Raw genomic sequence first — 13412 nt, 5'->3', positions numbered from 1 at the left:
CACAGACACAGACAAGGCCCTGTCCTAGGGCTCAACGTGCTAATCATTCGGCTGTACGCGGAGTGTTTGGCTGGACACGCAGAGACACGCGGTCATCACGCTGTGCCTTGATCGAGCGTGTCTTTTATTTGACTGACGGTGTGTGTTGAGTCACCCTTCAGAGCTCTTCTACAAATCCCAGCGTCTCAGAACTCTCTTTCCTCCCTCGGTTCAATGATTCCGGTTGGGATAAAAGCACTCGCCATTGTTGGTCTCCCGACGACTTCATTTCCTTTAATTTGTCCTTTCTTAGGATAGAATGGCCTGCCTCTAATCACCTCATGCTGCTTTTACACTCTTGATTAAAATCTCTTTAAAAATATCCATAACCATTGTAATACCAGAAGCCCATTTCCCCCTCCCACCTTACCTGATGAAAAAAAAGTACGATAGCGCTACGTTACCAAGAAAAATGCCAAATTTCTAGTTTGTTCTAATATGTTTTTTGTTTCTTTTTTCCCCCTTTAGGAGACACAAGGATATTATGCCCTGTAGAAGCTGCTGAAGGCCTACCCGAAAAACACAAATTTTATTTTATTTATTCATGTATTTGCTTGTTTGCTTGTTTTTATTTACACCTGCCAGTCCACGATGTAAATGAAGTTTGCCGTTTCCCTCGGATGGGCAGCTAAACCATGGACCTTAAAGGAATTCTGCGAATAGACCAACTGCTGATTTGGATCTCGTGAGCCTCGCATTGCCATTGACGCCATGAGGATTAGCACCACCTCCTGCCTCTGCCCCTTCCTGGTGTGCCTCTGCTTCGTTCCTCGGGGCTATGGTGACGGGCACCATGGACCAGCTGGGACGCCCCCCAGGAACCAGAGCAGGCCTCCCGAGGGCGAGACAGAGGTGCACCACCGGCCCAAGCGTGGCTGGATCTGGAACCAGTTCTTTGTTTTAGAAGAGCACATAGGGCCGGACGCTCAATACGTGGGAAAGGTAAGGCCTGCTCCACTTCCTCTTCTGGTCCTTATGCCTTCTGCATCTGGACATGCTATTCCTGTTCTGCGTGTCTCGCTTATTTAGTTCCGTCATGCTCAGTTATTCATTTGGCCACTGGATCCTCTTTTCTAAAGCCACATGTTGCTTGAAGTTTAAAAATGTGCTAAGTCCTATTGTGAGGTATTTCTGCATAAAAAAAACTGGTTTCTGAGAGATGCCCAAAACATTACACGGCACAATTGCGTAGTTTACAGCCCGTCTACAATATATAGAATCGATTGGATCGGAAAAGAACGGAGCACAAACATCCTGACACGATTTATCACATATGCATTTGTGTCTTCATCAGTTTCTCCCATCAGCAACACCGGTTATAAAGAAAAGGTGCTGAAGCTTTCAGCAAGGAAAAAAAAGGCAACCCAGGGTTTCATCTTGTAGTCACAACTATCTAATTATGAGGGCTGTCCTGTGCTAATTGCTGTTATTGCAAGTGTAATTACAAAATGAAATGCACATACATACATTTTATATTTTTTCCAGTAAAATAACTGACCTTGTGACAGTGCACAATCATGCTGTCATTAACAACCCATACTGATGTGTAGTAAATTAACATAAGAAAATTCTTGACAATACGCCTTATATGCTTTAATAAAATTGCTGTAGAAAGGGCTACCTATAGTTGATGTATTTGAAGGACATAAAACAAAGCAAGTTACTGATTGGCTGCCTCTGCGGTACTGATACTATGTATAAAATAATGAAATAGTCTATATATTTCTGTGCTATGGCAAAGTTGACGAATTAGAAATTTCTTTCCATTTCTTATTGATCAAAATTAAAAAGATTATTTTATCCATTAGAAAAATTGAAAAGAAGAGTTCCAGCATCCTAACTGTAAGGATAACTAACAGGGACAGAACCTGACAATGGATGGTTCAGTCAATTAAACTCTTAGTGGCCAGTTAAACTCCATGTGTGCTTCATAACGCTAAAAGTACCATATTACATCAAAAGCACCTAAGTAGCTTTGACTGAAATAGTCCCGGTAAAGGTTCTTCTTCCATTGTGCAACATCAGGCCCTTTGAACCCTCGTTTTAACCATGGGCGATATGATTTAGGAACTGAGAAGCAAGGGAAAATTTAAAGAATTTGGGTTACGTTCAGAAGGTTGCTGGTTCAGATCCCTGGAGAAGAGCTGCAGCAGCGCCCTTGGAACTACTATTAAACTGAAGAATGAGAAAAGGAGGGGAAAATGCCCCGGGTGTATGAATACTTAAAGGATCTGATCATAAGGTCTGTGGGTTCTTGCTGCAGCTCCACCCGCAGAGAAATATATGTGCTGCTCGTGCACCGCCTTGTAGGCCAAGATGGACAGAGACTCACGTGAGGTGCCTTAATCATCGCAGGTTGGAGCTACAGAATTGCTGCCTTCCGCTAACGCCCAGAGACGGGCAGTTTCAAGTGTGAAGAGGCGCAGGCAAGCTCCCTGCTCTGAAGTGGTAATATACGACATCAAATATTGATAACATTTGGCATGGAGCAGTGCCGGACAAGGCGCGGTGCGTCGAGAACAGCTCGTTACGAGGGGCCTGGTGAAACATGTAAAAGCGGTGGCGAGGATACGATCATCAGTTTCACTTATAACCTCAGTCCCCTCCTCTGGTTCCCACTGACATCTCCTTCCATTCTTTATGCAAGAGCTCCGAGAATGGGCATTACGTTAAAGTGTTTCGGTAATTTATGCTCAAGTCACCCCGATCACCTCTTCGAGCGAAGTTTTTCAACTCGCTCACCCCAGCGGCGTGTAATTCCAGCTCAACAGCGTTCCCATGTTTGCGTTACGTGGGATGAGCGCCTGTCCGTTGCCGAGTGTCAGGCGCAGTGTGAGCAATCACATGCTGATTGCAGCTTCTTAAGTTTGAAGGACGTGGGGAGGATGTTTTGCTCATGTCCGCCCCGCAGTCCTGCCTTGTATTTTCACAACATATAGTGCAGCGCAACCCCTTCTTTCGATGTGGACTTTAACCTACATTTAAGTATTATAGAAGGAGACATAGTTCCCACTGACAGCAGAGGAAATTGAGAAACTCTAACCCTGAGGTTCGATCAAACGGAATTGTGTGTCGCTATCAGAACTCGAGGTGCTACAACGGCGTATGGTTGTAGTTGGCTTGGCTATGAATGCACTGAAGATAAAATAGCGGTGATTTAGAAACGGGCAGAAAGTGATGAAATTGCTGAGGTTATCAAGTCTTCAGATAAAATTATCCTTGAAGAAGATACATTTCGGAGAAGCACAGGGCGGCGTGTGAAGGGCATTTCCATCACCGCTCAGTGAGGTTCTGTTGTGTAGTTCCATGTGGAAGGGTTTGGCGTTGACCGCAGAGAACACAAACATTAGGTGGGACGGCGTTCTCATAGGAAAATACTCTTCAGAGGGAGGTGGAAGGACAAGAACTTGTGGTGGCAGCATTGTTGTGTTGCTTTCCAGCTGCTAAGGAGCTCCCCATGACCTGTGCATCCAAGTGTTTCAAGGCTTCGGCGTTGAAGAGACCAAACCACGTTATGAAAACTGCAATGCTTCATTAACATTTTTAAAAACCTGATCTGTAGCAGCACTAACTTACGAAGGGAGATGAAGCATGGTTTGAGAATCTCGAGATGTATCCCCAGCGGAGAGATCCCGTTCCGGTACTGGGGGAGCTGTGTCTTCATTTTGTCTGATCTGCAACCATTGTGACAACTGAGCTTGGAAGAAATGTGACACGATGGCATCTCTCTCTCTCTCTCTCTCTCTCTCTCTTGCTCTCTCTTGCTCCCTCTCTCTTTCTCTCAAATGTTATATTAAGCAAAGCAATCCTATCATGGCCATCCTCTTATCTCACCGAACCATCCCAAAAACAACTGATGCACGTTGATAAAATCAAGGTAAGGGCAACTGTGCTAGACTTCCATTATTACCAAAGAGAGATGGGTTTAAATAATTTTCAATTACCTGAAAATTTCAACAGTAAAACATTTACAGTTAGAAAAAACAACTGCAGAACTGTAGCCTATATCAGCTCTCTCTCTCTATATATATATGTGTGTGTGTGTGTGTGTGTGTGTGTGTGTGTGTATGTGTGTGTGTGTGTGTGTGTGTGTGTAAAACTACATATAACACACACTCACCCACATTTACACACACACACACTTTCCAGTTATTTGCAGATCACTCGTAATGAGGTTTTTTCAGCTCTGCTTGGAAGAACCAAGTGAAGGGAGACCCACAGTCTTTCCAGCAGTCACTGTGGACGTCTACACACACCTTGATAAAAGGAACAGGGCCTGTAATCCTGTTGTCGTGGTCAGACTAATCCATAGTGACACCGACTACGGACTAATGTGCAAAGAAATGACAAGACTACATGAAGCGCAGGGGAAAGCCTGATATATCTTCAGAAATATAAATATAGCTCACAGAAATCCACTTGTCGAGGGAAGGGGGGGCTTGAAAGCTGCCGGCATGTCAGTCACCAGTCCAGAAGATGAAGTGACCGAGGATCGCTTTAAATAGGAAGACATTTGATATTATAAAGATAGAAGAGGATCATAGGTGTGTTGTTCTGTGCGCTGATTTCAGCAACTGTACGTATTTACTATAAATGCACACACACACACACACACACACAAGATTAGATTGTGTGTACATATACATAAAGGCATACTCTGTCTTATCTTCATTATAATTAGATACCAGTTATTTTAATGTTAAGAAATACAGTTTCAATATTGGCTGCGCTTTGCCTTTCCATGTCAAAGGTTATTTTGCCCGGTTTGATCGTTCATGCGGTAAAAGCAGTTTCTTGTGTTTCGCATGATCTTGTTCACACTTTCCCATAAATTTATGTAAAAGTCTACAAAAATGTTGTGAATACCTTTTGACTGGTGGGACCTTAAAATAACTTTTTTTTTCCTTCTCTTTTTTTGATGGTAGTATTTCCTGCGTTCGGTTCATTTGCAGCAGAAAGTGTCTGCTTTTGTAAAAGGTGCTAAAATGTTTTATTCATATGGCTAAAAATGGATTTTACTTCAATAGAATAAGGCGCTTGCCTGAGATTCAGCAGCATAAGACGGGGAAAAAATGAAAGTCTGATATACATGTCTACATATGTAAACAAACAAACAAACAAATTAATAAATAAAGTGAAGGAGATGCGAGAGGGGGTGCGGTGGTGCAGTGGGTTGGACCAGGTCCTACTCTCCGGTGGGTCTAGGGTTCGAGTCCCGCTTGGGGTGCCTTGCGATGGACTGGCATCCCGTCCTGGGTGTGTCCCCTCCCCCTCCGGCCTTACGCCCTGTGTTGCCGGGTAGGCTCCGGTTCCCCGCGACCCTGTATGGGACAAGCGGTTCAGAAGGTGTGTGTGAAGGAGATGTGACTGTTCTCTGGGTCACTTTTGAATGCCCGTTTTGCCATGACTGGTAATTTAGTGCTCGGACGCTTAATTTTCTTTCAGAAGGTTCCTCCTTCTGAGGACAGACAGAGATTCACAACTATTCAGAATTGTTTCTCCCTGAAATATGAGTACATAAATAACAACAGCAAACAGGTAAGACAAAGACTGTGCAGCGTGAGAAGATGATTGGCTGAACACACGTTTATTGTTCAGGACAGTTCAAAATAGCCTCGTTGGCCCTGTTTCCCAAAAATGTTTCAATTTTGCATCTACGCTATATTTTCCTTGTTAAAATTAGCAATCGCATTAAATAGTTCTGAGCAGCGATACAAAGATTTCACAGAAACTCTCGGCTCAATTGCTGAGGAGGACGAGGAGGGTTTTCCCTCAATGGCAAGGTGCTTACAGCATCTTTTTATCTTTTTATTTTTTATTGCAAAAGCTGCTGCAGTATAGTTTTCAGTGAAGTTCGAGCAACCTCTCAAATTTCAATTTCAGCTTCAATTTATTTATTTTTTATATAGCTTATAGAGCGCTCTTCTTCGCAAAGCGATATAAACAACAAACTATAGGCTCTATCATAAAAGCAGATTGCAGATGTTTGTTTTCATTGAGCCCCCAAGTCTACTGCTTGCTTTCTCAGACACCACAAAAAAAAAAAAAGAGAAGAACTTGGAATTATTCCATCCCTCTGTCCGTCCATCCACGGTTACCACTTGTCCAGTTTGTGGTTCCAGTGGTCTGGAGCCAATCCCAGCAGCACGGCGTATGAGACAGGAAACAATCAAAATGGGATGCCGGTTCAATGGAAAGCAATCACACATACACACTCTTTCACACACGTAGAAACAAAATGACAATTTAGAGTCAACAAATTTGGAGTGAAATGCAGAGAAAAGGCACGTTTTATCGTATGAACCTTCAACACCACGTACCTACAGTGCAATGCGATGGCTGTAAACAACGAAAAAAAAATGTTTGCAGGAAAGTTTGTCGAAAATTAAGCTCATTAAGCATCCTTGTTCAACACTACCATTCACAGTCTTGATTTATTGCAGATGGCTTGCGATGATCGTTGCGCAGAATTAGTTTTACACGTCATGCTGAATTTACTGTACAAAAGCAACAGAATATAGTACATATTACTGTATGTTCCTCCCAAACCACAGGAGCCATATAATCACAGATGGCAGTGACTTACCTGAGACGCTTGGATTAAAGACCTTGCTTTTTTGGAAAGAGATGAAGGATCCGCGGGATGTCACATCATTTCTTGTCACCAAGCAGCCAATAGGAAACATGGGAAACAGGCACCGTACTTTAATTTGGGAGTTCCTTGATGTCATTTCCATCTTTTTAGCTGACATATTACTCTACTGGATTTTTATTCAAGTGTCTCAAAGCATAAAACTGCAGCAGGCTGTAATGTGATTAAATGCTGTAGCCGTGTCCTAGACTTTCATAATCTAATTGCAGTACACCAGGAAGTCGAGCGCCCTGCTGTGACATACTTAGCAGAAGTGAAGGTAAATAAAGGCCACTCAAAGGCTCACCTGACTGTGTGGGCACAGCTGTCTGGCTTCTGCCGTAAAGCTGCACTCTAATTGCCAAGCTGCCATCAGAGCTTCTCGGCTGCCGTTGCATTTTGAAGAGACAGTTTCAGATTCTGTGGTATATAAAACACACTGCACTCCAAACATCTGAAGGACTGTATGTGCCTGCAGCTTGCTGTCAAGAACTTGCTGCAGTAGGCCACAGGAGAGTGTGTGTGTGTCTGTGTGTGTGTGCGCGTGTGTGTGTGGCCTATACGGTACCGGTCAAAAGTCTGAGCTCACCTCCTAGAAGCTACTTTGTTTCATTATTGGCGATGTTGAATATTCAGGTCCTTACTTTGAGTTCTTCTTCACATTCCTTCCCAGAGAGTTCTTGTGAACCCTGGACACCCCTCAAAGGTATGCGTCTTGCTGAAGAATGAAGGACTTCCCGACTAGCTGTACTTCAGATGAAATCACGTGCTTCTAGAGTACGCTGTGCTAGTCATGCTTGTTGACATTGCCCTAGTTCTGGTAAAGATCTCAAACTGTGTTCCACCAAAGAACCTCCAGACCACTGGCTCCTCCATGCTGGACAGTGGAAACCACATGTGCTCACCATACCCGTGTGTCTCATACTCAGCAGTTGGTTCCAAATAGCCTGGATGTTGAGTCTTTAGTCCTTAAAACGGATCCAAGCTTCAGTTTTCGATTCTTTGTTTTGAGGAAAATCTGGTTTCAAACATGGTACTGTGTACTTCTGATTTCTTTACGCTCATTATATTTAGTTGCTGCTTTACTGGCCCTACCTTCCTCGTGAAGTGCCAAGGATCTGCAGTGGTATTGAATCCAGGTCAAGGTGTGTGGATTTTGCACGCCCTCCCCATATTTGCAGTGCAAATACATGCAAAACAAGAATATGGTGAACAATTCAGTCCCTTCCTTCCTGAGAAAACCACATGAGAAGTCGCTGAGCCAGATTCAACTCGGAATCACGTACCTACCCCACCTCAACCATTGCATTAAGAGGTCAATCAGTGTAAATAGCAGGATCAGCTATATTAATAGCTGTAAATGGACATGTAAGAGGGTGTGGTGGTGTGGTGGGTTTGACTAGTGTATGCTGTGTGGTGGGGTTCGGGTTCAAGCCCTGCTTGACTGGTGTCCCATCATGGGTGTGTCCCCTCCTCCTTTAGTTTTGTACCGTGTTGCCAGGTAGGGCTCCAGCTCACCACGATCCTGCTTGGGGTGAGCGGTTGTTGACAATGGATGGAGATGTACCTAAAGGCAAAGTTGTGACTGGTAAGGAGGTGCCAGATCTTCGGTGGAGTCTCCTCAGTAGTTGGTTCTGATGAGTCCAAGTATTCTTTTCTCCTTGATAGAGGGCAAAGCAGTCCTGCTTGAAAGCCAAGCCCTCCCCTAGAAGAGATATCTTCTCATTTGTTGATTAGTGGAACAGCCAGAAACTCTAATCCAAGCTTTTGTCTTTTTACTCCATTGTGCCCTGTCTGTCTTACCAGGGCAACAGGAGCCATTGTGATTCTGAAAGAGTGCAATTTGGGGACATCTGAGTTCATACTGGAGTTTCAGCAGGGAAATGGAGGATGAGAACACAGACAATAGTGAAGTGCCCGAGCTTCAATGAATTTGACAAGTTGCACTGGGTAATTAGTCACCAGAAAGTGCCGACTGTCTGATTTCTGGAGAACCTCGGTTTTCAGCCCTTCCAGCATTACTTGTATTACTGAAAGGAAGCATCTGTTTTACAACTTTACTGTGATTTTCATTTTGATCAGAGTATAAACATTAGTGAAGTAAATGAAATTAATCAATTCTATAACTTAATTCTCTAATATTATCTGAATTTTCATAGTTTTTTTTTTTTTTTTTTTGAGTCTAAACAGTTAAGAATATCCTCTTGTCAAAGTTTGATAATAGGCCACTCCTTCATGTCTAAGGGAAACATAGTACAAACAATGCATATGTAATAAATGAGTCTCACGTATGTGTTTCTTACTACAAAGTACTTGATGGGAAAGTAATTTTCCCCTTTCGGGTTTTCTGAAAAAAATGTTTTCCTTGAATTTCAGTTTAGGTTGCGGTCTTTGAAGTGTCACACATATACTTTAGACTAAAAGAAAATGTTTGATAGATGAAGCAGAGCGAATGATATATAACAAAATTGTCTTAGATCTTTGATACAATCCGCTTTTAAATGTCATGGATTGATTTTATGGATTGATTGATTTTTTTCTTCGGTGGGCTCACCACCTGCCGGAGAAACCGTAAGGGGCCGGTGCATTGTGAGTTGGGCGGTGGTCGGGGCCGAGTGCCCGGCCGACCCAAACCTCGGGCGCCAACTCTGGTTTTTGGGACTTGGAATGTCACCTCACTGGCGGGGAAGGAGCCTGAGCTGGTGCGGGAAGTTGAGAGATACCGTCTAGATATAGTCGGGCTCACTTCCACTCACAGCTTGGGTTCTGGAACCACTCTCCTCGATCGAGGGTGGACTCTCCACTATTCTGGCGTTGCCCAAGGTGAGAGGCGGCGGGCTGGTGTGGGCTTACTAATAGCCCCCCAGTTCAGCCGCCATGTGTTGGAGTCTACCCCGGTGAATGAGAGGGTCATCTCCCTACGCCTTCGGGTCAGGGAACGGTCTCTCACTGTCGTTTGTGCTTATGCGCCTAGCGGCAGTGTAGAGTACCCGGCCTTTTTAGAGTCCCTGGGGGGCGTGCTGGAAAGCGCTCCCACTGGGGACTCTGTCGTTCTACTGGGGGACTTTAACGCCCACGTGGGCAGCGACAGTGATACCTGGAGGGGCGTGATTGGGAGGAACGGCCTCCCTGATCTGAACCCGAGCGGTGAGTTGTTATTGGATTTCTGTGCTAGTCGCGGTTTATCCATAACGAACACCATGTTCATGCATAAGGGTGTCCACCAGTGCACTTGGCACCAGGACACCCTAGGTCGGAGGTCGATGATCGACTTTGTAGTCGTTTCTTCTGACCTTCGGCCATATGTCTTGGACACTCGGGTGAAGAGAGGGGCTGAGCTGTCAACTGATCACCACCTGGTGGTGAGTTGGATTCGATGGCGGGGGAAAAAGCTGGATAGACCTGGCAGGCCCAAACGCATAGTGAGGGTCTGTTGGGAACGTTTGGCGGAGGCCCCTGTCAGAGAGGTCTTCAACTCCCACCTCCGACAGAGCTTCAACCAGGTCCCGAGGGAGGTGGGGGACATTGAGTCCGAATGGACTATGTTCCGCTCCTCCATTGTCGGTGCGGCGGTTCGGAGCTGCGGCCATAAGGTCTCCGGTGCCTGTCGCGGCGGCAATCCCCGAACACGGTGGTGGACACCGGAAGTAAGGGATGCCGTCAAGCTGAAGGAGGAGTTCTATCGGGCCTGGCTGGCTCATGGGACTCCTGAAGCAGCTGACAGGTACCGACGGGCCAAACGGAGCGCGGCTCTGGCAGTCGCCGCGGCAAAAACTCGGGCTTGGGAGGAGTTCGGTGAGGCCATGGAGGAAGACTTTCGGTCGGCCTCAAAGAGATTCTGGCAAACCGTCCGGCGACTCAGAGGGGGGAAGCGGTGTTCCACGAACACTGTTTACAGTGGAAGTGGTGCGCTGCTGACCTCAGCTGAGGATGTTCTCAGGCGGTGGAAGGAGTACTTTGAGGATCTCCTCAATCCCTCCGACACGCCTTCCGTAGAGGAAGCTGAGGCTGGGGACTCGGAGGGGGACTCGTCCATTACCCTGGCTGAAGTTGCTGAGGTCGTCAAAAAACTCCTCGGTGGCAAGGCTCCGGGGGTGGATGAGATCCGCCCCGAGTTTCTCAAGTCTCTGGATGTTGTGGGGCTGTCTTGGCTGACACGCCTCTGCAGCATCGCGTGGAGTTCGGGAACGGTGCCTCTGGACTGGCAGACCGGGGTGGTGGTCCCTCTTTTTAAGAAGGGGGACCGGAGATTGTGTTCCAACTACAGGGGGATCACACTCCTTAGCCTCCCTGGGAAAGTCTATGCCAGGGTACTGGAAAGGAGAATCCGACCGATAGTCGAACCTCGGATCCAGGAGGAGCAATGCGGTTTTCGCCCTGGCCGTGGAACACTGGACCAGCTCTATACCCTCACTAGGGTGCTGGAGGGTTCGTGGGAGTTTGCCCAACCAGTCCATATGTGTTTTGTGGACCTGGAGAAGGCATTCGACCGTGTCCCTCGTGGCATCCTGTGGGGGGTACTTCGGGATTATGGGGTTCGGGGCTCGTTGCTACGGGCTGTTCGTTCCCTGTATGACCGGAGCAGGAGCTTGGTTCGCATTGCCGGCAGTAAGTCAGACCTTTTCCCGGTGCATGTTGGACTCCGCCAGGGCTGCCCTTTGTCACCGATTCTGTTCATTATCTTTATGGACAGAATTTCTAGGCGCAGTCAGGGAACGGAGGGTGTCTGCTTTGGTGGCCGCGAGATCTCGTCTCTGCTTTTTGCGGACGATGTGGTCCTGTTGGCTTCATCAAGTCAAGACTTGCAGCGTGCACTGGGGAGGTTTGCAGCCGAGTGCGAAGCGGCGGGGATGAGAATCAGCACCTCCAAATCCGAGGCCATGGTTCTCAGTCGGAAAAAGGTGGATCGCTCCCTCCGGGTTAGGGGGGAGTTGCTCCCTCAAGTGGAGGAGTTTAAGTATCTCGGGGTCTTGTTCACGAGTGAGGGAAAAATGGAGCGGCAGGTCGACAGACGGATCGGTGCGGCGTCCGCAGTAATGCGGTCATTGTACCGGTCTGTTGTGGTGAAGAGGGAGCTGAGTCGTAAGGCGAAGCTCTCAATTTACCGGTCGATCTACGTTCCTACCCTCACCTATGGTCATGAACTCTGGATCATGACCGAAAGAATGAGATCGCGGATACAAGCGGCAGAAATGAGTTTCCTCCGCAGAGTGGCTGGGCGCACCCTTAGGGATAGGGTGAGGAGCTCAGTCACCCGGGAGGAGCTCGGAGTAGAGCCGCTGCTCCTCCGCATCGAGAGGAGCCAGTTGAGGTGGCTCGGGCATCTGTTCCGGATGCCTCCTGGACGCCTCCCTGGGGAGGTGTTCCGGGCTTGTCCCACTGGGAGGAGGCCTCGGGGCAGACCCAGGACACGTTGGAGAGACTATGTCTCCCGGCTGGCCTGGGAACGCCTTGGGGTTCCCCCAGAGGAACTGGAGGAGGTGTGCGGGGAGAGGGAAGTCTGGAGTACTCTGCTCGGACTGCTGCCCCCGCGACCCGGCCCCGGATAAAGCGGAGGAAGATGGATGGATGGATGGATGGATTGATTTTAGCGGCAAAAACGACAACAGAAATAATCACCCTCCGGTATTATTTCAGTAAATATGAACCTTTATACAGTTTGTGAAAACTATGCATATTGCTGAACATTTGACACTCTTGTCAAGTTTTATGGGCTAAGCACATGGCTAATGTGCGCTACGGTACAACACAGCGCAGATGAAGACTCTTCGAGATGGAGCAGTTGAATCTAGACGTGACCAACCTCAGGGGGGCACATCTCTCATTGCAGAAGGGTACTTGCTGATATCAATCACTCTGCGGGATGGACACACCTGTCACACAGCCCTGTGCTGGATTCCTCCAGATAACAGGCACCCAGTTGTCTTGCTGCGACGCCACAGTCCTTGTCCTTTAGCCCCACCAACACAGGGAAAGCTGCCTTATTTCTCTACGCCAGACAAGAGAAAGAACGTTTAACTTTCAGAACCAGAGAGGCAACACTAGGATGAACATGTCAACGGGGTCCCTATACGTTGCGTTCATTCGTTTTTTTAACTCGAAATGGAAAGACAAAATGCAAATTAGGTACGTTGCAGAAAAATGGCAAAAACGGCTCTTGATTGTTTTTGAACACACACACACACATAAAAAAGGACTTATTAATTTTCTCATTTTGCTTAATCATACAACCTGAAACGAAAATCTTGCAATACTAAATATGATGAATGAAACGTACATCTCATCATGCTCTACTGCCACTAGCCAGCTAGAACTTCACGGTGCTTTTAACAGCTGCGCTTCAATAGTAATAAGATTCTTAAGAAATAGCACCAGAAAAATAAATCCTGCCGATTTTCTCAGTGGACATGTCATCCTCCCTTACTGTCACTCTCTTGCTGCTATTGAAAAGCACCTAGTGATCCGTATTAATTCATGAATAACTTGGAGCAAAGGCGGCATGTACGATGAAGCCACTGATGGATTCTGCAAGGTTTCAGTTAGATTATATCCGGTTTGTTGAAGAACACCACAAAACAAAATAAGTCAAAGTCAAAAAATAAGACGGCAAGAAACTATAAATGAGGCATATTTGCAATATTATACATTTTGAGCAAAAAATGGTTTTTAAACATAATTAGTTCCTAATTTGTTTTTCATTTTTAAAACAAAATGCAAATGAAGGTATTGTAATTGACATTTT

The 13412-nt window shown here is 46.3% G+C and overlaps 1 protein-coding gene across 1 annotated transcript in view; it reads left to right on the top strand.

Annotated features, from left to right (window-relative positions):
• The first annotated feature begins 538 nt into the window (after window positions 1-538).
• Window positions 539-13412, top strand: part of LOC108927649 (cadherin-18) — a 62491-nt gene continuing 49617 nt past the window's right edge. Inside the window, exon 1 of the mRNA XM_018741059.2 lies at window positions 539-981. Coding sequence (XP_018596575.1) covers window positions 751-981 — 231 coding nt within the window. The 5' untranslated portion in view covers window positions 539-750. The remainder of the gene's footprint in view (window positions 982-13412) is intronic.

This window comes from Scleropages formosus, chromosome 19, assembly GCF_900964775.1.
Source record: "Scleropages formosus chromosome 19, fSclFor1.1, whole genome shotgun sequence".
NCBI lineage: Eukaryota > Metazoa > Chordata > Actinopteri > Osteoglossiformes > Osteoglossidae > Scleropages > Scleropages formosus.
This window is presented reverse-complemented; position numbering and strand designations above follow the sequence as displayed.